Source organism: Myxine glutinosa, chromosome 1 (genome assembly GCF_964187855.1).
Source record: "Myxine glutinosa chromosome 1, kmMyxGlut1.1, whole genome shotgun sequence".
Classification (NCBI taxonomy): Eukaryota; Metazoa; Chordata; class Myxini; order Myxiniformes; family Myxinidae; genus Myxine; species Myxine glutinosa.
The window spans coordinates 171,489,236-171,512,739 of NC_136261.1; the positions used below are offsets into that span (position 1 = coordinate 171,489,236).

General features: G+C 41.5%; 1 protein-coding gene across 1 annotated transcript; it reads left to right on the forward strand.

Moving 5' to 3' along the window:
- The first annotated feature begins 572 nt into the window (after window positions 1-572).
- LOC137431648 (zona pellucida-like domain-containing protein 1) lies at window positions 573-22,962 on the forward strand. The gene is made up of 6 exons (XM_068123253.2): window positions 573-707; window positions 1,986-2,152; window positions 4,925-4,997; window positions 5,185-5,282; window positions 22,314-22,394; window positions 22,752-22,962. The coding sequence occupies exons 1-6, from the start codon at window positions 573-575 to the stop codon at window positions 22,960-22,962; spliced, it is 765 nt and encodes a 254-aa protein (XP_067979354.1).
- The last annotated feature ends 542 nt before the right edge of the window (window positions 22,963-23,504 follow it).

The following is a 23,504-nucleotide window of genomic DNA, read 5'->3' on the forward strand; positions in this document are numbered from 1 at the left end:
GGGACCCCCTGGAGTAAAATAGGCTATATTGTTTTTCCAATTTCAGCTTTGGTCTCCAGCATATATATAATAGAGCAAACATATATGGTTATGGATGAGACCTAAACGTCGTCTTCTTCTTCAAATAAAATTATTAACACCACTCTTAATTAACGCTCTTAATTACGTTGAGACAACCGAGACTCCTCAGACCTTTGACGACCTTTAATTCCCCCAAGACTCTTAACACCACCAAGACCCCTGAAGACCCAAAATACCCCTGAAGACCCAAAAGACCCTGAAGACCCCAAATACCCCGAAGACCCAAAACACCTCAAAGACCCAAAATACCCTTGAAGGTCCCGAGGCTCAAAAAGACCCTGAAGATGGTACTGGTTGGTACAAGTACTCTCGCCCACGGACTATTCTTTCATCTTTTCCTCTCTACAACCTTTCTGCTAACACACTCAAAACATTTTTTTCTTTCCAACCATTACCCAACAGATGAATCTTTGCCAATCACTTGTGACCTAGAATCCATCTCTGTGGTTATTCCACTATGTCCCATATTTCATGTTGGTGTGTCTCCGTCTATGTTGTCTCTCAATGGACAACAAGACCGGCCTGCATGTCAAGGGAGTGTGCTCAATGGTAGCAGTGACAATTCTCCGAGTCTCCTCTTCCATATTGGATTCAGAGAACTTGAAGAATGTGGAAGCTCTTTAGAGGTACGTTTTTAAAAAAATGGCATAGCCATCCAGAATAGTGTTTGACTGTCCGTATGTATGTATGTTTGTATATATGTATGTATATCTCTCACAAACATACACCAATCAGAGCTGAGAATCTGGTCACATGACAGGGGTGATGTGATGTCATTATGTCTGTGATGTCATTACGGCATGTAAGAAGCATGACTCCACACACGGCCATTTTGATTTATATGCCGTTCAGGCCAAACATATCATCGAACCCATCACATATCCCAATCGCCATGCCCTACCTTTATGTTTTTCATTCAGTGTGAAACACAAATAAATGGATTGTTAAAATGACCATCAAATATCAAAAGCATCGGCGTTACGGGTCTTCCAACGACACAGTGCATATAGGCCATAGGCTTCATGCCTTCATGCCTCACCTTCAGGCCACTTCGGACAAATTAGCCCAGGTTTCTTAATAAAGTAGCATCGTTTTTGTAATAATAATAATAATAATAATGTTAATAATAATAATAATATAGTAAATATAATAGTAACACTGCAATCCCTTTGTCATGACTGCAAAGTTACTGGATGAAGCGGTGTATGGTTAATCCATTGTTGATGTAATGAGAGGCGGTGTACTAATTATCGCAGGAGTAAGGAATTAGCCTCAGTTTATTAATACAGTAACATCGTCTTCATAATAATAATAATAATAACATCAATAATAATAATAATGTAGTAAATATAATTGTAACACTGCAATCCCTTTGTCGTGACTACAAAGTTGCTGGATTGAAGCGATGTTTGGTTCATTGTTGACTCGATAATAAGAGGTGTACTAATTATCGTGAGAGTAAGGAATTAGCCATACAAAGGCGATGTTTTCAAGCAAGGAAAAATGGGCAGGATACCCTGTTTCGTGAAACTTTTTAGAGAATGCCTACAATATGAAGTGTAGGCCTACTTTCAAATTTGTAGATCGCAAACCTACAGTCCATGAGCCCCATGCTGCCATGCTCCTCATGTTTGTATTTTAGGGGGCTAGTGTCATTTTAAAAACCTTTATTTAATCACACTCTGGTCTAGCAATGTTTATTAAATCGTGAAGATAAGGTTTAATTGTTTGCTTTGTAAAGGTTGGGACATCAGGGGAAGGAGGTTTGGCATGGTCCATAGGCAACATGGTGCACATGGGGAAGGGATTGGTTGGAGACCAAAATACACCCATATATGCAAACGTAATATATATGTATATCCCTTTGCTTCTCCAACATTACTTTTTCTCCTTTTTACCTTCAGATTGTGTCGAGGATTGGAAAGACTGGTGTGGAAGAATTTGGGAACATTTCGGGTTCAATTACGACCTCTGCAGTTGGGGACACCATAAGCTACATTCCAGATTTGTTGTATCACTACAGCTGTCTCTACGCACTCAGCTATCTTCTATCTTCTGCACAATTTACAGTGTAAAAAAAAGCAATGAAATCAGTGAAGCAAATAAAGTACATAATTTGCATCATAAAGACACTCTACACATAATTTAGCTGACTTTAGTTGCCACTAGGGTTCCCAAAGGGTGGGCTGGCATTGCAAAAAATAAGTCTTTAGGAGCCTTTTTGTTGGCTGATTGATACTATGGGTAGAGGCTCACACACTTATTTATTTGCAATATGCAGTTCTGTGTCTTTCATATACTGCAACAACATTTGATTTACATATGTGAATTGTAATTCAATATATAACTAGAACTGAACTCAGTAGAGCACCTATGTCCGCCAGGCTGAACAACTTACATTTTGCATCCCACTGATACGCCAGATCTGGATCCAGACCTAAACCAAAATCGAATCGGCTTGTTCTTTTCAACTACCCAACGCATCCACCAAGTTTTGTCATAATCCGGCCACAACGTTTTGAAACATCATGCTTTATATCGTATTTGGCCCCATCTTTCAATGGTGACGAATCACTTTAAAAAGTATTGGATCCAATGTTCACCAAAATCGAATCAATGACAGTTTATAGCTGGGACAATGTTCAAACCTGAGCTAGACAGCTCAGAGATGAGTGTGTGTACCTCTATGCTAGGGGTTAATCAGTTATTTCTGAATCAATATTAGGATTAGATGTTTCTTAACACCCTGATGAGCAGCTGCCAGGATCGTGTGTACAGAGAACCCCCTAGCATCCTAGATCATGCAAAAAAACCGTTTTGTGCAGTTATGGCGCTAGCATTTGAAATCTGGAGGATGTGGAGGAGGCAAGCAAGGGGCGATTTTTTTTGGGGAGTGGTTGTCATAAAGTTGGCTTGATCAAATATGGTGTGTGTGATCTGGTGTGGATCAAATATGCTTAACTAAGTGACATCACTATGAGTACAAACCCAAAAATGTGATAATGCGCTTTTTTCCGAAGTTAGCTTGATTACAATTTGAAGCAAGGTCATGGAATTTATCATAACAGTTGACATCAAATAGAGTACAGTAGAGCCTTAAATATTGTGGGGGTTACATTCCTGGAAAATGCCGCGATAGTTAAAACCAATTTCCATTGGGAAAAGGGTGGTTATGCTCCTGTGCTTCTAGAAAATATAGAGGAATGTTGGCGGCATCCAAAAATAAACGCATTACTATCGAAATAAACATTTAAAATTTATATAAATCGGTTTTATGACGACGACTCCTGCTGTGTTGAAGCAGATTAAACATTCAGAAGTGATTAAAATTACTCCTTGCCCCCACCATTTCTCCCCTATTAATCTCTTGAATCATATTCCTTTGTAATCTGTCGATGTGTTTCTTTTAAAAATCGTTATGCAGCTTCATAAGCCAGTTAATAAATAATAATAATAATAAAAAAACACTTTGTCTATCGTTTTACACTTCCGCACCATTCCATTATCAACAGTATGTTAGAAACAACAAAAGGCTTGTGTTGCGACGAGATAACCATCACCCCATTTGATTCCTTTTATAAAGCAGGGTGAAGTTATCTGAATCGCCTTGTATAGCACAACCTCCACAGGGAACAAACATTTTCACGGGCTCTGCACTGGGGGTTCTAGGACAAAACAGATCAGTGGGGATCGATGATAAATTATTTCTAAGGGTGGGGTTATAATCATAAAAAGGGAGGTGGGGAAAGTGTGTTTACCCTGCTTTATATGGTAATAATATTAATAGCAGCCTTACTCTCACATGGATACAGAACAGCTACAATAGTGACGATTCTTCGTTACACAGATATCCGTCCCCGCTAAAAATTACATGACGTGCATGCAACTTTGTGCAGCAAGAAAATGTGATCATAAAATTTACATTACATTTTTTTTTTTTTTGCAATATGCTGAATTTAAAAAAAGTTTCCTCGAAGGTTTGTTGTCTGAGTCAAATATACCGGTGAGGCTCTACTTTGTTAAATATTCCTGTCTTGTTATAATCCTGTCAATACATGGGACTGTGCACCAAAAGTGCTCTTACTTATAACAAATTCCTTAAAACATTCCCTTTAAAAATATATACCTTTCTCAGAAAGATTCCTCTGTATGTTAGTTATTTATTTCAATTCCTTATTACCCTGCGCTTGCGAAACAAAAAGCAGGGTTAGGAGATCGTCTGGGTACGTGTGGCGTACATATCTCCATTTTTAAAATTAATTTTCTTGGCAACCGTTGGTCCAATTGACATGAAATTGTACCAAAGGAGGACCTCCACCTGTAGAATTTTAAATTCATAATTATGAAGTCATAGGTCACGTGGTACGGACGCCATCTTGGAAAAACTTTGCACCTCTATATCTCCGAAACTGCTCCATGGAAAAAATTTAAACGTGGCTCATTGTAAATAACTGTACGGGCTGATCAGTTTGAAATTTCTTGAGTGTGATCTATGCAACAATTATATGAGAGAATATAAACTTATGATGTCATCGCTCACGTGGTCTGGCAGTCATATTGGATCAAAGTAAAAAAAAACCTTCAAAAACAGAAGAGTCGGCTCGCACCAAGTTGACTGCGCAGGGTAAGTATTCCATGAATACCATCTAGTATTTAAATTTTATTTCAGTCATTTTCTATTTTTGTTTACCATAGTTAACACATATGGAATTTATATGTCGTTTATGCCTTAAATGTATTCCCTTCATTTGTACTGCTGTGTTAAAATAGTTTGTGGCTTGTTCCTCTCAAACTTATTCTGTTTTTTTCTTGTTCTCCCACCCCTCCCACTCCATTTCCCCAGGGCATCAGCTGTGATATCATACCATCAAGGGAATGGATCATTTCAAAGTACTTTGCATCTTCAACTGTATAATGTAAGAAGGAGGAATATATGAATGAGCAATTATTATTACCATTAGTATGTGAATGCTGGGATGGAAAATGCTGCAATTGTGAGTAAGCAAATTAATTATAAGCAGTAATAGATGATTGTTGGTGTTTCAACTTTTTTCTTGTTTGTTACTTTGATAATAATCAGTTATATGTTTTGTAATTACATAGGACTCTGCCTACAATTACCTCCTAATTATTCCACAAAAAGGACTTCCACTGAAGACTCGGATCTTTGCTGCATTAAAGGCAACGGATCTTGACAGGAGGTCTGTCAATGTGTAGAAATGTGTTCATGCAAGTGATTGCGTGTTTTTATTTATTTATTTACCTTTGACTTCATTGAAGCGTACACAAACACGAAACTTCAAAAACTCAGAATTACAAGTTATCATCATTATCACATTTGCACTTCAAATCTGCATATGAAAAAACCCACATGAGATTATCAAAATTGAGTACAACAACAACAACAACAACAGGCATTTCAAGGCCATTTTCCCTGCTAGAGCGGGGGTTAGCCTTGCGGTCCCCATGACAATCTTCTCCATTTTGCCCTATTTTCTGCATCTCGCCTTGTTAACCCCCTTGCCCGCATTTCTTTTTCCACCACCTTTAGCCAAGTCTTTCTCGGTCTTCCCCGTCCTCTACTTCCTTCCACATTCATTTCCATCATTCTTCTCAACCAGTCACTTTCATCCTTCCTCAACACATGACCAAACCATCTCAACCTGTTTCTCTTCACAGCATCAATCACAGGCTCTATTCCCATCATCTTTCACAATTCATCATTTGGCTTCCTCTCTCTCAACGATACTCCGCACATCCACCGAACCATTCGCATTTCCACCCTTTCCAGCCTTCGTTGCTGCTCTACGTTCATTACCCATGTCTCGCTCCCAAAAATCATAACACTTCTCACACATGCAACATACACCTTTCCTTTCAGCTTCAACGACACTCCCCTCCTCGTCAGCACGCCACTCAGTTCCCGAAACTTCTTCGATGCGCATCTCACTCTAGCAACCGTCGCCGAGTCTGATCCACCTTCTCCATTCAACATGTCTCCGAGGTCGCAAAATGATTTCACACCTTCCAGCTTCACGCCGTCCCCAAGATCCAACTCAACATTATCAAAATTGAGTATTAAGACAAATTCTGAACATGATGATTGAAAGAAGGAACTATAGAAACCATCTGAAAAATCAAAGCCCATCTGCCTCTTTTTCTATTCAGACATCTTTTTCTTCCGTATGCTCAAACTGACAAACAGTTAAAAAAAAATTGATGATTTTATGCAGCCTTGACCTTTCAGCTTTAGATATAAATTTTTTTTATGAGCTTCTAGTTTTTCATTGGTGAACCAATTCTGTGACCCAATATGCAAATTGTTAAAAAATTCAAGTCAATTGGATGAAAATTGGCAATTTTATGCAACCTTGACCTTTGACCTTTTGATCTAAAAAAAACAATCGGCTTCTAGCTTTCAGGTCAAATGGATGGGCCATATTGGGTCACTGGCATTGATATTTTATGGAACCTTGACCTTTGACCTTTTGATAAAAACAACAATCTGTTTCTAGTTTTCAGGTCAAATGGACAGGCCATATTGGGTCACTGGCTTGATATTTTATGGAACCTTGACCTTTGACCTTTTGATAAAAACAACAATCTGCTTCTAGCTTTTGATTGCTGAACCAATTCAGTGACCCAATATGCAGATTCTTCAAATTTCAGGTCAATCGGATGCAAATTCACGTTTTTATGTGATGCTGACCTTTGACCTTTTGACCAAATTATTAATTTGTCTTCTCCATATTCTCATAATAATGCTTTGTTGAAAATTTAATGACAAAACTCAAATGGTAAATTTAAATCTCAGGTCAAGTGGATGAAAATTGATGATTTTAAGTGACGCTGACCTTTAACCTTTTGACCTTTTTACAAAATTATTAATTTGTCTTCTCCATATTATCATAATAACGCTTTGTGGAAATTTTGATGACAAAACTCAAATGGTAAATTGAAATTTCAGGCCAATTTAATTAAAATTGATGATTTTATGTGACATTGACCTTTGACCTTTTGACAAAATTATTAATTTACCTTCTCCGTATTATCATAACTAGGGCATGCCCGTACTATATATATATCTAAAATTATATCCCCCCCCCTCTATTTACATGAAATGGTTTGGTCCAAAGCGAACGGCTTGCGAGTGGTGACAATCCCCCCCCTCTATTTACATGAAATGGTTTGGTCCAAAGCGAACGGCTTCCGGAGTTTGGTAAAGAAATCGCCATCGCGTGCACAAACGCGCAGGAAAGCGAATGAATCGCAAATTCGTTTTTATTAGTTTTAAAACATCGTTTAACGCCAACATAGTTTGCAAACGTGAAATAAATGAATACGCTCTCAAATGTGCCATCCGAGGCAGAGTGTGTCCGCCACGTTCGGCACACGCGATAGTTCGCTGCTCTCTGATTGGTTGAATCGTTTTTTGGACATAGCTCGGTAAGTAATTGTCCGATTAATATGAAACCTTGAAAAGGCACATCCTCGGGTCCCCAGCAATATACCTGGCAAGTTAAAAGTATATCGGACCCGTGGTTGTCGAGAAACAGCGGTCACAGACAAACGTACAAACGTACAGAGATTACTGGAATTATAGATAGACTAGGGCATGCCCGTACTATATATATCTATCTATAATTCCAGTAATCTCTGTCTGTACGTTTGTACGTTTGTACGTTTGTACGTTTGTCTGTTTGTCTGTGACCGCTGTTTCTCGACAACTACCGGTCCGATATACTTGAAACTTGCCAGGTATATTGCTGGGGACCCGAGGATGTGCCTTTTCAAGGTTTGAAATTAATCGGACAAGTACTTACCGAGCTATGGCGATTTAGCCGTTCGCCGTTCGCTTTGCCGTTGCGAATGGACCAAACCATTCATGTAAATAGAGGGGGGGGGGGGGGGGGTTCTGTGGTCGTTCGCTTTGGCTTTGCGAATGGACCAAACCATTCATGTAAATAGAGGGGGGGGTTCTGTGGTCGTTCGCTTTGGCTTTGCGAATGGACCAAACCATTCATGTAAATAGAGGGAGGGGGTTCTGTGGTCGTTGCGAATGGACCAAACCATTCACATCGAATCATCGAATCACATCGAATGGACCAAACCGTTCGCTTTGGACCAAACCATTGCATGTAAATAGAGGGGGGGGGGGTTCTGTGGTCGTTGCGAATGGACCAAACCATTCATGTTTTTTTTTTTTTTTTTTTTTGGCAAGGAACGGGCACCCACGTACGGGCACGTCCTAGCTTATATATAGTACGGGCATGCCCTAGTATCTAAAATTATATCCCCCCCCCTCTATTTACATGAAATGGTTTGGTCCAAAGCGAACGGCTTGCGAGTGGTGACAATCCCCCCCCTCTATTTACATGCAATGGTTTGGTCCAAAGCGAACGGCTTCCGGAGTTTGGTAAAGAAATCGCCATAGCATGCACAAACGCGCAGGAAAGCGAATGAATCGCAAATTCGTTTTTATTAGTTGTAAAACATAGTTTAACGCCAACATAGTTTGCAAACGTGAAATAAATGAATACGCTCTCAAATGTGCCATCCGAGGCAGAGTGTGCCCGCCACGTTCGGCACACGCGATCGTTCGCTGCTCTCTGATTGGTTGAATCGTTTTTTGGACATAGCTCGGTAAGTAATTGTCCGATTAATATGAAACCTTGAAAAGGCACATCCTCGGGTCCCCAGCAATATACCTGGCAAGTTAAAAGTATATCGGACCGGTAGTTGTCGAGAAACAGCGGTCACAGACAAACAAACAAACGTACAGACAGACAGACAGAGATTACTGGAATTATAGATAGATAAAGCTTTGGTGAAAACTTGATGACATAACTCAAATGGTTAAAAAAAGTTACGGCCCAGACAGACAGACAGACACACGCAACAACAACAACAACACACACACACACACACACACACACACACACACACACACACACACACACACACACACACACACACACACACACACACACACAGAAGTGATTGCAAAACCCCGTTTCCTGCTATGCAGGGGATGGACTAATGAAGAACTAGTCTTGCTGGTGAAGGCTAATGTCGATAGGCATCAGCAGACAGGTAGAACATCTATCTATAATTCCAGTAATCTCTGTCTGTCTGTCTGTACGTTTGTTTGTTTGTCTGTGACCGCTGTTTCTCGACAACTACCGGTCCGATATACTTTTAACTTGCCAGGTATATTGCTGGGGACCCGAGGATGTGCCTTTTCAAGGTTTCATATTAATCGGACAATTACTTACCGAGCTATGTCCAAAAAACGATTCAACCAATCAGAGAGCAGCGAACGATCGCGTGTGCCGAACGTGGCGGGCACACTCTGCCTCGGATGGCACATTTGAGAGCGTATTCATTTATTTCACGTTTGCAAACTATGTTGGCGTTAAACTATGTTTTACAACTAATAAAAACGAATTTGCGATTCATTCGCTTTCCTGCGCGTTTGTGCATGCTATGGCGATTTCTTTACCAAACTCCGGAAGCCGTTCGCTTTGGACCAAACCATTGCATGTAAATAGAGGGGGGGGATTGTCACCACTCGCAAGCCGTTCGCTTTGGACCAAACCATTTCATGTAAATAGAGGGGGGGGATATAATTTTAGATATATATATAGTACGGGCATGCCCTAGTCTATCTATAATTCCAGTAATCTCTGTACGTTTGTACGTTTGTCTGTGACCGCTGTTTCTCGACAACCACGGGTCCGATATACTTTTAACTTGCCAGGTATATTGCTGGGGACCCTAAAATGTGCCTTTTCAAGGTTTCATATTAATCGGACAATTACTTACCGAGCTATGTCCAAAAAACGATTCAACCAATCAGAGAGCAGCGAACTATCGCGTGTGCCGAACGTGGCGGACACACTCTGCCTCGGATGGCACATTTGAGAGCGTATTCATTTATTTCACGTTTGCAAACTATGTTGGCGTTAAACGATGTTTTAAAACTAATAAAAACGAATTTGCGATTCATTCGCTTTCCTGCGCGTTTGTGCACGCGATGGCGATTTCTTTACCAAACTCCGGAAGCCGTTCGCTTTGGACCAAACCATTTCATGTAAATAGAGGGGGGGGGATTGTCACCACTCGCAAGCCGTTCGCTTTGGACCAAACCATTTCATGTAAATAGAGGGGGGGGATATAATTTTAGATATATATATAGTACGGGCATGCCCTAGTTAAATGAAATTGATAGAATGTTGATGAAAGTATGCTAACCACTTTGAGAAGCAAGGAGAAGGGGACGTTTTGAGCATTACCTCTTCAACAGAACAAAAGAGGGTTAACGGTTGAAGCTGAAGCTCCAGCCTGCTTCCTACAATGGTTGGTGTACTTCAATCAATGTCCTGTTGATTTTATCCATAATTCGGTTTAATCAACTGAGAGTTGACAAAGCTATGCCAACCACTGTTGGGAAGTAATGGAAAGTGACTTTTGCTCTGACATAAGGACTAATCCCTCAAAAGTCACATCTACTTTGTTTCCCATGACTGTTAGAATACAATTGCCAACTTATCTTGGATAAAACGCATCATTTGCTCTGATAAAGACCTTCATATATTTTGATCTCTGCAACCTGGCATCCCTGGTACTTGTGCAAATCTTTATGGCAACCGTGGTGCTCAAAACAATTTAGCAAAGTCTGCATCTTATAGTCTCCTGATTCATGTTCATCCCATGAGAATCCTGTCTGCAGATTCCATGCTTTATTGTCATGGAGTGAAAAGGTCATCCTGTCATCCAAAAGGATCTCTCCATCATGGTCATTGTGATGTGACATTCTGGCACTAGATTTTAAATTCTATATTCATAGGTTCAATTTCGTCCGTCGTCTGTCGTCCGTTAACTTTTCGACGTTAACACTCCAGTTTCCACAAATATCAACCAATTCTGATCAAACTTGACATGCAGCATCCATACTCTAAGGACCAGGTTGGTATTACATTTCAGCCCGATCCGTTGAAAAATGGCGGACTTAGGCGACCATTTTGTTTTTGGTCATGAAAACGACGTTAACACTCTAGCGTCCACAAATATTAACAGATTTTGATCAAACTTAGAATGTTTAACCCTTACCACACAAGGTAGGTTGCTATTGCATTCCAACCCGATCCGTCACAAAATGGCCGCCATAGGCCGCCATATTGTTTTCAGCTCCGAAACGACGTTAAGACTTTAACGTCCACAAATATTTATGGATTTTGATCAAACTTGGTGTGTGAAGTTGTCCAGTCAGTTCAGTTGAGTTCTGCTTCCCTGGAAGCTCTAGTTTTGGATTATTTTCATCATGTCCTATGTGAATCCTTTCAAGGAATTAAAATACAGAGATAAATACAGATAGATGGAGTCAGGCACATGACAGACAAACTCATATTATAATGTCGAAAGCTACATAAAATTATTCACTCAATTTATTGCACGAATAACACTCAACAATGAGGAACCTACCCCTGGTTCATATCAATGTTGAAAAAAATAAGGAAAGTTCCATTCAAATAAACTAGTGAGGTACCCACCCATGCTACACACGGGTGGGAGGCCAAAAGCAAACAGACAATGCAGATACGGCAAATGCTAAAGCATGAAACCAATAAATTCAACATTTCTGTAGCACCCTCAGTCGCATGTCAGACATGGACAGCAAGTTCGTGAAGGACTTCCATGAAAAACGTACCCGTTCGCAAATAAACGGGTACGTTCACATATAGAAACATCGATCGTGGGTCCGTGGCGAATCTGCATATGGCGATCCGCGAAGTTCACATTCAGAAAGTAGAAACCATCACGGCATGTCGTCATTTACTTGAACTCGATATCTCTTTTTTCATTCCAAACAACATAACTCCAATCACAAAATAATCTTTTAACAACATTGTTAATGTTTCCTTCATTGTAAAAACTACAAAGTCAACAGTTAAAAGGATTTTGAGCCGACAGGTGTTACGGCCTTGGCAAGATCGATGGAGACAGCGATCTGTTGGCTTATACACCGCCCAAATAGCTATGTGGAATTCTCTCATGTAGAGATTAAACTCACATCGTTTGAACTTTGGCCGAGGTCATTGTTTACTTTTAATGATGTTTATATTCGAATCAAAAAGAAGATAATTGGTTTTGGGTCATCCTTTCCGCATATCTCGTGGGGTTGTGAGTTGGAGAGACGGCTGTGATGGCGGGGAGAGGGTTGGCATTCTCTCATGTAGAGATTAAACTCATGTCGTTTGAACTTTGGCCGAGGTCATTATTTACTTTTAATGATGTTTATATACGAATCAAAAAGAAGATAATTGGTTTTGGGTCGTCCTTTCCACATATCTCGTGGGATTGTGAGTTGGAGAGACGACCGTGATGGTGGGGAGGTGGTTGGCATTCTCTCAAGCAGGGATTCAACCTATGTCCTTATAAAAGGTCTTTGTCCGAGGTCACCGAGTCCGATCGGTGCAGCCGATCGGTGCAGCTGTGCAGCGATCGGTGCAGCCGTTTGTGCGGCACCCGGGAAAATAACGTTATGCGGGAGTCCAAACCTGAAAATGCTGGAGGCCAAAGGTGAAATTGAAAAAACAATATAGCCTATTTTACTCAAGGAGATCCCAGGATTACCCACTCAAAATATCATTGCGATCGGTTCAACCGTTTTTGCGGTACCTTCGAACGGATGAACAGACGGACAGACAGACGGACGGACATTTGGTGAATTATATTAAGATAATGGTGTATTTTTTAATGTAATGCTGTGACCTGAAAATTACAGATAGTGAACAAAAATTGGAAACACCACTGTACACAGGCCGTACAATATACATGTAAATTTTGCAGCTGCCACACGTATGTGACCGGTACGTGAAATGTGCTGATCTCTTCCTGGCAGTTCTCTCATCGTGCACACATGAGCGGGCTGTGGCTCGAGTCTGGTATTATGAGCCAGTATGGATGCAAGAGGAGACCTCAGTGACTTGAACGGGGTATATTGTTGGTGCGCATTTGGCAGGTGCTTCAGTGACAAAGACTGCAGAAATTGCTAACACATCACGAAGAACTGTTTTGAAGGTGATATCAGGCCGATAAAAAGAAGGAAAGACATCATTATCCAAGGGCAACAGTGGGTCGAAGCGCATACTCGACAAGTGTGATGCACGGGCATTAGTCCAGACTCCGAGGTGAAACAGGACAGCAATGGCAGCCAAACTGTGTGCGGAGTCCAACATGGGTCATGATCATCTTGTGTCATTGAAAATTGTCAGGAGGAAACTTCACAGGGTGGGATAGCATAGCCAGGTTGTTATGCCCAAACCGCTTATAGCATCTGGCAATGTCCGTTTGGGAGTCCAGTCGTGCAAGGAGCATAGGCAATGAACTGCTGAGCAGTAGAAGAATGTGATGTGCTCCAGTGATGTCATCCTTCACCATGTTCTTGATGAATGTAGATGTGCATGTGTGGTGACAGCCCAGGAAGCTCTACAGCCCCGGCTCGTAGTGCCTGGTTCCAATAGTACAATGTTCTGGTGGTTCCATAATGGTGTGGGGCACATTTTCCTGGCATGGACTGGGTCCACTCATTCTATTAGAAGGCATCGTTGATGCAGCACGTTACCTGACTATCCTGAGCGATTATCTACTCGTACATGTAGTGCGGGAGCCCAGAAACATTTGTTTCACATCTCGAGTACAAAAGGTTTGAGGCCTGGAATATATGCATCTATGATAGGAGACCCCAAAAAGGCAATTCTTAAGTTCTGCAATTCTGCACAGCAACCAGGGGGCGCCACCAAAGACCCCTAAATGTGACTCTTAATTCACAATTTGAGTACATCTTTCAAACTTGTCTTAAAATGTTCTCTATAGGAGTGGAAATCAGAATTCCCAATTCTTAAGTTTTCAATTTGTGTATTAGGTCGCTTAAGAACGACCTAATTAATGCTAATTAACGCTAATTAGCATTTTTAATTCACAATTTGAGTACATCCATGAAACATATGGCAATGTATTCCTTAGGTCATCCTAAATCAAGATCAGTCATTCTTAAGTATCCATTTCATGTATTAACCCACTTAAGAATGCACACTGACAAAAAGGAGAAACATAGATTGTATACAAACACAATGTTTTATTTTTTTATAAACTACACAAAAATGTACTTAGTATGCATGAATTATGCTTCAAAATCAGATCATAGTAAGTCATGTAGTAAATTGGCGTCCTGGTTCTACCGCCCATCAACAATTAAATCTCAAATCTCGGAACAAAAAATAATTTTTAATGTTAATTTTATAAAAATTAATACCTAATGTCTAACTTTTACTCTATTAGCGATATTGCTGTTTTATCTCTGACTATCGCTTATAAACTATTTAACATGTTTAAGCTAATTACCCTGAACTAAAAACAAATTTTAATGTATGTAAAAACTCAACTAACTATATCAACGAAAAATTATTGAATTTATCTCAAACATCAACATGATTGTATATATGTTGTTTTATCCAACATTCCTAACATTATTTTGCTTAAAATTTCAAAAACATTACAAATTCCCTGTCAGGATGCTTTGGATATGTACCGTACTGAATATAATCGTATGAACAGGTTTGGTCGATTGTAAGCCTACACATCACCATCATCACCATCTCCTTCAACGTCCTCTTCATCAGAAGATGACTGCGCTAGGACCTCATCATCGTCAGCATCAGCTAATTCTTCATCATCTGGAACGAGCGACTCCGGAAGTTGGTCTCCCTCAAACCAGATGGGTTTATATTGATCTCCCACTAGTTCCCATCCGTCATCCTCTGATGGGTGTTGCTGGATGATTGGCTGGTCAGCATTGGCCCACATTCTTGAAACAAGCGATACACGCTTTATGTGGGCAGCAACCTCTCTTTCGCATGGAGGAATACTACTGGCATCAGCTCCCTTCAGCTTTTCAAGTGGGTTCTTTCCTCTTAACTTGGGCTTGTAAATTCTTTCGAAGGTCTTGAACCTGTAGGCGTTTAACGTTTCCTTCGACTTCTCTTTGGCTCCATACATTATAGCAGTGAATTTCAAGAGTGTGTCCTTGCATTTCTCGCTTGGCAGTCCATCTGTTGACAAAGCTTTGAAAGCTTGCTGTACATCGGGCATCTTTTCCAGCTTATTAAAGGGCTGAACCTTGCCCTTTCTTACAAATGCTGCGGTGTAATCCGAGCCGGTAAAGGCATGGAAGGCAGGGAGGGAACTGCACAGTTGTGGTCCCAGTGACTTGGATATCGCTGTTAGGTCAATGAGCCTCCGATTACGCTTGGATGTAGTACCGACATCCATCCAGATGTGGCTGCTGAATTTCTCACAATGATAGAGCAGAATAACAGCTATGTCCGTGTCTGAGGCGCGTATTACTACATTTCCATTCGAGGTGTCTGCTGCCTTTGCATGCATGCAGATCTTGGTATCCGCTTCTTCATGGTTGTTACTGAGCATGTCTACGGTATCTCGCTTGACCTCTCCTTCGCTTACGTGGAAATGGAAGCACTGGCCTGACGGAACATCTAGGAAGACATCACAGGTCCCAAGTATATGAGCGTATGCTTGATCCTGCCATTCTCTTGCAAGAAAATCAGGAAGTTCCCGTTTGAATGACCTGGACGTTAGCGCTTTGCTGATATCGTTGGGCCTTCTTTGTGCTGGACCAGTAATAATGTAGGATCTGCTGTCCTCGGCTGTTGTCCCCCGTCTGGCTCTTTCTGCATCCTTCAGTGACGGTTGAGGGTAATCATCAAAGGCTACGTGTACCCGGACTTTGGACAATGACAATACTTGGTAGAGTATGCTCCTCGCTAGACCTCCATATGTGGGTGGTAAGTTTGGAGGTAGGGTGTGCAGAAGATATTGTCCATCTACTACGTATGCATTGATCTGTTGAGGTCCGTCTCCTTTGATCTCCTTGCTCTCCAGTAAGTTAAGCAACTTACTTTTATCTGTCTTGACCATGCTCTCATCAGGATTGCACATCGTGAGTGGTACTGGTGTAAGGGGATATTGGAATATATGCTGCAGGTCAACATCACGCTTTGATGCAAGGATTATTAGGCGGCCCATCAAATCACGAGTACACTTCAGAACTGCCACTTTCTTATCCGGTGTTCGTCTATTTCTGGCACATTCGTCTACGAATGTTTTGAGAGGAGCTTTCTTTATGGGTTATTCAAACCTACTGTCATCGGCCTCGCATGCTGTGATGAATGCCTGGTGTAATGTCCTTCCACTTGCTGGCACATTCAGTAAACTTTCGCGGACTGTTTCACTAGTTGCCCTTCCTGTATGGATGTTGTACAACATGGTATCTGCATCTGTTTCGTTCCCAAACGGATTGCAACTATCCTGGATTTGTTTCACCATGGTTTTCACATCTCTATCGTCACGTTTTATTCGTGCAGGTCTCAGTTCAGCAGTTGTGTCTTCTTTGACTATCAGCCCAGCCATTTCGTGGAGTAGACTAACGAATGAAGCTCTAGTGGATTTCGTAAGCATCCAGCGAAGTCGTGCCGCATAATTATTCGTTGAAGAAGTGAATCCAGTTCTTCTCGAAGCTGCATCCGCGTTAATCGTCTGTTCTAGAGTCAAGTCGACCGGGCATCTACTGAATGGATGTTCTGTTCGTCGTACAGTAAAGACGCCTGCTTCCAGTATTTGACGTAGGCCAGGATGGCTGTCTTCCATGTTCATCAAATCGAGTTGGAACTTTGTCAGCCACCGACTGTAATTTACATGGTTTGTAGCAAAGAACAGTCCAATGAGTCCGGTCAGTGAGTATGTATAGAGATCGATATCATTCGTTAGAATCGCCCGTTCGAGCTCGTGGTATTTATGAATGTAATCTATATACATTCTCCAAAACTGGGCGGTTGCACCATGGCCTCCAGATCTTGTCACTTGGGTATATGCTTCATACGCGGCTGTGCATGCTTTGAAGACGTCCGAGTCTAGAGCAGACTGAAGCTGCTCCCACGTGGTCAGTTGAATGCTGCTTATCAATGCTTCTGTTTCTTCTCTGTGTGGGTAAGAGTCTAAGAAGGATGAGAAGTGTAGCATCTCAAGAGCAAGGGCTAGTATGGGGTGCAATCTCTTGCACCTGTTGAAATGTTTCCCCGTCAAAAATCCGTTTAAGGATCCGGTTGCAAGTACCTCAGATTCAGTCAGCATTTCTGGTCCTCCAGAGTTGGACAGGAGTTTCCCAATAGCCTTGAAGAAAGCCATTTCGATGTGGAATGGGCCTAACATTATGAAAATGTTATCAAATTTCGGTTTCTCAGTCACTTGTATTTGAAGTGCCGGCTTGGCTGCGCCCAGATCATAACTGACTATTCCGTATTTCTGTCCCGTCTCATTAGCACACCTCTGCGTGATGAGGAGAGTCTCCTGCACGACCTCTAGGCTGGTGATAGGCTGGCGTAAGTTTGGCATATATAGAACCTCTTGTTTTGGAAGGTGGTCACTGCAAATGCTTGCATTAAACCCAACCCACATAATAGGCAATACATCATTGCCAATGGCATGGCTCATCATCCACACGAGGTCCAGGTGGCGAGCCTTGTTGCTAACATCTGGAAGGCTGTAGACTGCAGTGTTTTTGTAACTGAACTTCGTCATCTTTGGTATCTTCCTATATGGCTGGAGTGCAGTATCTGTACTCTCAAGGGTTCTCTTCCTTTTGCCTGTCTTTACTTGCCGAGCACTAGTTGAGGTTGAAACTGCCATGACAGCAGATGCTTCACGTTCTTCATCAGGTGCTGGCACATTTTGGTACAGAATACCCATGGTATCGTGCAGCGAATTGGCTCCAGACATGGTTTGAGTCATCTCATCGAAATTGTCGAAGGCTAATCCGACTGGTTTACCTACGACTGTTCCTTTTGGACAAGCAAGCTTCTGTTCTTGAATGGATTCAGCTGTGGCAGTTTCAACTTCTTCCAATGTGTTGTAGCTTAAACAGTGACCAAACCTGTTCAGGACTTGAACCATTTTTTTACTGCCAGTGACCGACTTAACACTCATACCAAGAGCTACATGTTTTGCAGGTTTTGCGCGACCCCGTTGTACAATGAACAAGGCATCCTGACTAGACGAATTTGCGCGGCGCTTTACTGACTCTGTATATCGCTCTGGTTTTAGCCCTCCGTACAAAATATTGAAAAAATCTACTACAAGTTTTGGGGGTGACGAGTCCCCGTTTCTTAAATCCTCCAATGTCGGACATTCAGGAAGGTCGACCTTTTCAACCTTGAGCAACTGGTTGCGCAAAAGCAATGCTGCTTTGGCGATTGTTCTCTCATCAGTAGATGTGTAATCATATACAACACGAATTGCATCATCTGCGGTTTCTGCATTATATAAGATGTTTCCAAGCCTTTTCCCAAGTGAACTCTGTATCTTTATGCGCGCTTTGAAGTGACTCATCAATGTCCTAGAGAGGCTGAAGGCGCTTCCCCTGGGCGTTTCTGCGGATGCCGAACAAATATCAAGATAACGTTCATATACAGAATTAAGAAGTTCAGGTCTGTTGTCTATTATTACAGATTGCTCAATGTATGCAAAAATGTCCAACACACTGGTCTCAGAAGGCGTTTTTGTTTCACGTGTGTCCTTTTGGGAAACTCGATTGGCTGACAACAAATACGCACTTTTACATGAATGATGGTAGTGGGCCTCCTTGGCAATTAAATCCGTATCAACTACTTTTGGAATAACCTTACTGTCATTTAATGTCTTTGCTGCATTTTGGATCGATACACCGGCTTCAATGGTTTCACATCTTCCCAACAGTTCGACGCTTCCACCTTTGAGTCGTTTTATCTTTTTCTCACAGAATAGACAAACAGGTGGCAAAATCCCGGCAGATGATGTAGAAGGTGCCGACTCCTTGGATGGACGTAAATGTGGGGCATTGCTACGGTGAACATCACTGGCGGCTTTAACAGGCGGCGTTTGGGATGAGATGGCGGTAAAGTTCTTGTAACAAGAAACATGGTAACCATCCATTTCAGCAGGAGACGTAGGCAATCTCTGAACTACACCACAATAGACAGAGTCCTGGAAATGTTGCTTTTGCCGTCTATTAGCTGCTGCTGTTTCTACTGCTTCCCATTGCGTATCCTTGAAAGGTAGAACGTCTGGACGAGCTTTCTTGTCTGCACTGCGTTGGATGTGAAGAATACATCTGCGTTCCAATGATGAAACAGTAGGCTGGACAGTAGGCTGGACAGTAGGCTGGACAGTAGGCGTAGTATTGGTGGCCGATTCCATGGTTGCATGTTTCAAATCATTGTCTGAAAAATAAAATCACAGCGGGTGGTCAGTGAGCATGGCGAGTCAGTCAGTTTTGGTCAGTGAAATCCAAAAGAAGTTATTTCAAATTTTGAGGCAATAAGTCATTATTTTCTACTCAGCTGTGGTTCGAACCTGAAATCGGTATGCATACAGAACTTTGGATACCCTCATCTGCCTGGACATTTCCTGCGCGCCACCTAGGCCTAGGGCTACATAATTCTGTATCGGCCCCGAATGCTTATTAGGCCTACAGCATAGTATTGTTTGTTGGGTTAGGGTTAGGGTTGGGTTAGGGTTAGGGTTAGGGTTGGGTTAGGGTTAGGGTTAGGGTTACCATGTTTCTTGTTACAAGAACTTTACCGCCATCTCATCCCAAACGCCACCTGTTAAAGCCGCCAGTGATGTTCACCATAGCAATGCCCCACATTTATGTCCATCCAAGGAGTCGTCACCTTCTACAACCTCTGCCGGGGTTTTGCCACCTAACCCCAAACCCTAACCCTATTTGTTGACTTACCTAAGCAGTGATCTAGGCATTGCAGGCAACATCAGACATTCTGCAGCCGATTCAGAGAATCTATGGAGGGAAAGAGCAGGAGATTCCCCATGATTAGGTCCTATGATAAACCGACAACTCCCTCTACAGGGTGTCCCAGAAAGTTCGTCCCTCAAGATAGTGTCACAAACCTGGATTGATAATGTGTTAATATTTCCCTTTAAGTCACTGGTTATTATTCCCCAAACAATGTTGTATATTGGTCCCAGTTATTCACTGCAGGACAGTCATTTCTGTAGAGAGGCACTTCCTGTTTAGGGTGTAATTGGCTCAAGTTAGGGAAGAAGCCTCCCCATTGGCTGGGAGGCCAAAACTCCTTCCTTAACCAAAACTGAACACCCTCGATCCGGCCAGCCAGACAGGTGTGTGCATGCTCAGCACTGGTGTGGGTGTCTACTTGGGGCCTGCCCTCAGGTCAGCACTCCAGCCCCTCCCTTGCATATAAGGGAGGGCCAGCCAGGGAGTGGAGGGGGGATAGCAGCCAGTGACAACCCAAATTCCGTTACAATACTGACTGCATTCTTAAGTGGGTTGATGCATGAAATGGACACATAAGAATTGCTGTTCTTGATTCACGATGATCTACTGAACAGTTTGGGACCAATTTGAAAGATGTACTCAAATTGTGAATTAACACTCACCTTGCCAGGGACGGGGTCAATGAGTACATTTTGCGTTCTTAAGTGGGTTAATACATGAAATGGATACTTAAGAATGACTGATCTTGATTTAGGATGACCTAAGGAATACATTGCCATATGTTTCATGGATGTACTCAAATTGTGAATTAAAAATGCTAATTAGCGTTAATTAGCATTAATTAGGTCGTTCTTAAGCGACCTAATACACAAATTGAAAACTTAAGAATTGGGAATTCTGATTTCCACTCCTATAGAGAACATTTTAAGACAAGTTTGAAAGATGTACTCAAATTGTGAATTAAGAGTCACATTTAGGGGTCTTTGGTGGCGCCCCCTGGTTGCTGTGCAGAATTGCAGAACTTAAGAATTGCCTTTTTGGGGTCTCCTATCATAGATGCATATATTCCAGGCCTCAAACCTTTTGTACTCGAGATGTGAAACAAATGTTTCTGGGCTCCCGCACTAATGCCATGATGCAGCATTTCTATCCTGCTGGAAGGAGTATCTTTCTGGATGACAATGCTCCAGTCCATAGGGCACATGTTGTCACCAGGTGGTTTGAGGAGCATGAGGACAAAGTTACCCATCTTCCATGGCCCTGCCAATTGCCGGACCTCAATCCCATCGAGCATTTGTGGGGCGATCTGGAGAGTCGCCGAAGACAGCGCGGTTTCCCCCTCCATCAAACGTCGTCAATAGGAGGACTTCCTTGTGGAAGAATGGTGTGACATTCCTGCATAACATTTCCAGACCCTTGTTGACTCCATGCCACGTCATATCCATGCATCCTGGATGTACATGATGGTCCAACACCCTATAAGTGACATTCTGTTGGTGTGTCCATTTTTTTTTTGTCCACATCCTGTATATCATGTTCAGATCTAAACATTCTCACTCTTTGAAATTTGACTTTTGTTATCTTGAACTGCCTGTCTTTGTCAGACTGACCACCGTTATAGTTAAGAGTGTGAATGAGAACATTTGCTGTAAAGCTGCAATTATAATGAACACAAATGTGTTCCTCAATGGTGAATATATTTGTTAACTACAACCGCACTCAGTAGAGAGCACACCTCCGCCAGGCTGAACAGTTTACGTTTTGTATCCCACTGATAGATCTGGATTCGGACCTGAACCAAAATCTAATCGGCTTGTTCTTGTCACCTAACCAACTCGTCCACCAATTTTAGTCATAACTCGTCCATAACCTTTTTGAATATCATGTTATTTATCGCTTTTCGCCCGATCTCTCAATGGTGAAAAATCACTCAAAAATTAAATAATTCTCATATCCGAATCCAGATGCAGATCTTCACCAAAATCGAAACGATTCTTCCTTGTCAGACAACCAACCTGTCCACCAAGTTTCGTCCAAATCCGTCCGCAACTTTTTGAGATATCCTGCTATATGTTGGTTTTATCCCGATCTCTCAATGGTGAAGAATCAGTTAAAAATTAAATAATTCTCAAATCCGAATCCATATTCAGATCTTCACCAAAATCGAATCGACTAGTCCTTGTCACACACCCAACCGGTGACACCAAGTTTCGTCCAAATACATCCACAACTTTTTGAGATATCTTGTTCACAAATAAACAAACAAACAAACAGACAGACAGACAGGGGTGAAAACATAACCTCCATTCACCTTCGGTGGCGGAGGTAACAAATGTCTCTGCTTTCTCTCATTTTGCTTCAGGTGGAATGTTCTGATGGATCATTGCTTTGCAACCCCAACCACTGACCCTGCTGATAAGATACAACATGATCTTTTTTTGAGGTAAGATTTTGTGTCGACAACGAAGGCAAAATATTTTAAGAAACGAAGCGGACAGCACAAGAACATAAAAAATGCTAAAGATGGATTTCTTACTTTTGTGATGAGAAGTGGCCTTGGAAAAACGCCACAATTAGCTATCTTAACATGAATATCGCAAAAGGCAGAAACCCCTTTGACTGCCATCTTGTGCCCCTTAGTAAAGTTTGGTTGAGATTGAATAAGTAACGACCGAATGTAGCATGGTCAGACAGACAGACACCAAATTGTTTATTTTAGAATTATGAAGGAATTGAAGTGTCTTTGAAAGAGATAGGTGTGTGTATAGCATCCCAAATTAATGATCCCAAATCTTTTCAGGTGCAGACGTGACCCTCAGACAGAAATTTCATCAAACGGAGATGGACAGATGGGAAGGTTTTCTTTTGAGTTGTTTCGGTTTCTATATCAACAACACAAACAACTTACGACTTTATATCTACACTGCCACATACGACTGTGTCACATCGATGATTGCCACATGGTAAATACATCTGTGGAGTTATTTCAACATTTTACTGCATTGGAGTGAAACATCAACAGATAAAGACATACACTAAACCTATATTCACCGAGGAAAGCTAAAAACACACACACACACACACACACACACACACACACACACACACACACACACACACACACACACACACACAAACACACACACACTATTATTAACTCGGCAGGAGGTTGTGCTGATTTTTGCTCAACCAAAAATGAAAAATAATCTTACTTTTTTTTTGTGTGTACCAAATCATATCCAGTGAAAAGTTATATATACGCTCCAGAATATATGTGTGTGTGTATATATATATATATACTGTATATATATATATATATATATATATATATATATATATATATATATATATATATATATATATATATATATATATATATATATATATATATATATTGTTGCGGATCTCAGCGTCGGCCTTTCCCCTTTACCAAGGGGGGATTAGTCCCCTTGTCTTTTACTAGCCGACGTGATCCGGAGCTATGACGTTCCTTCCGGATGGCGTTGAATAGGGTGGTAGGCCGAATTCCTATTACCTAAGTAACAACGCCGCC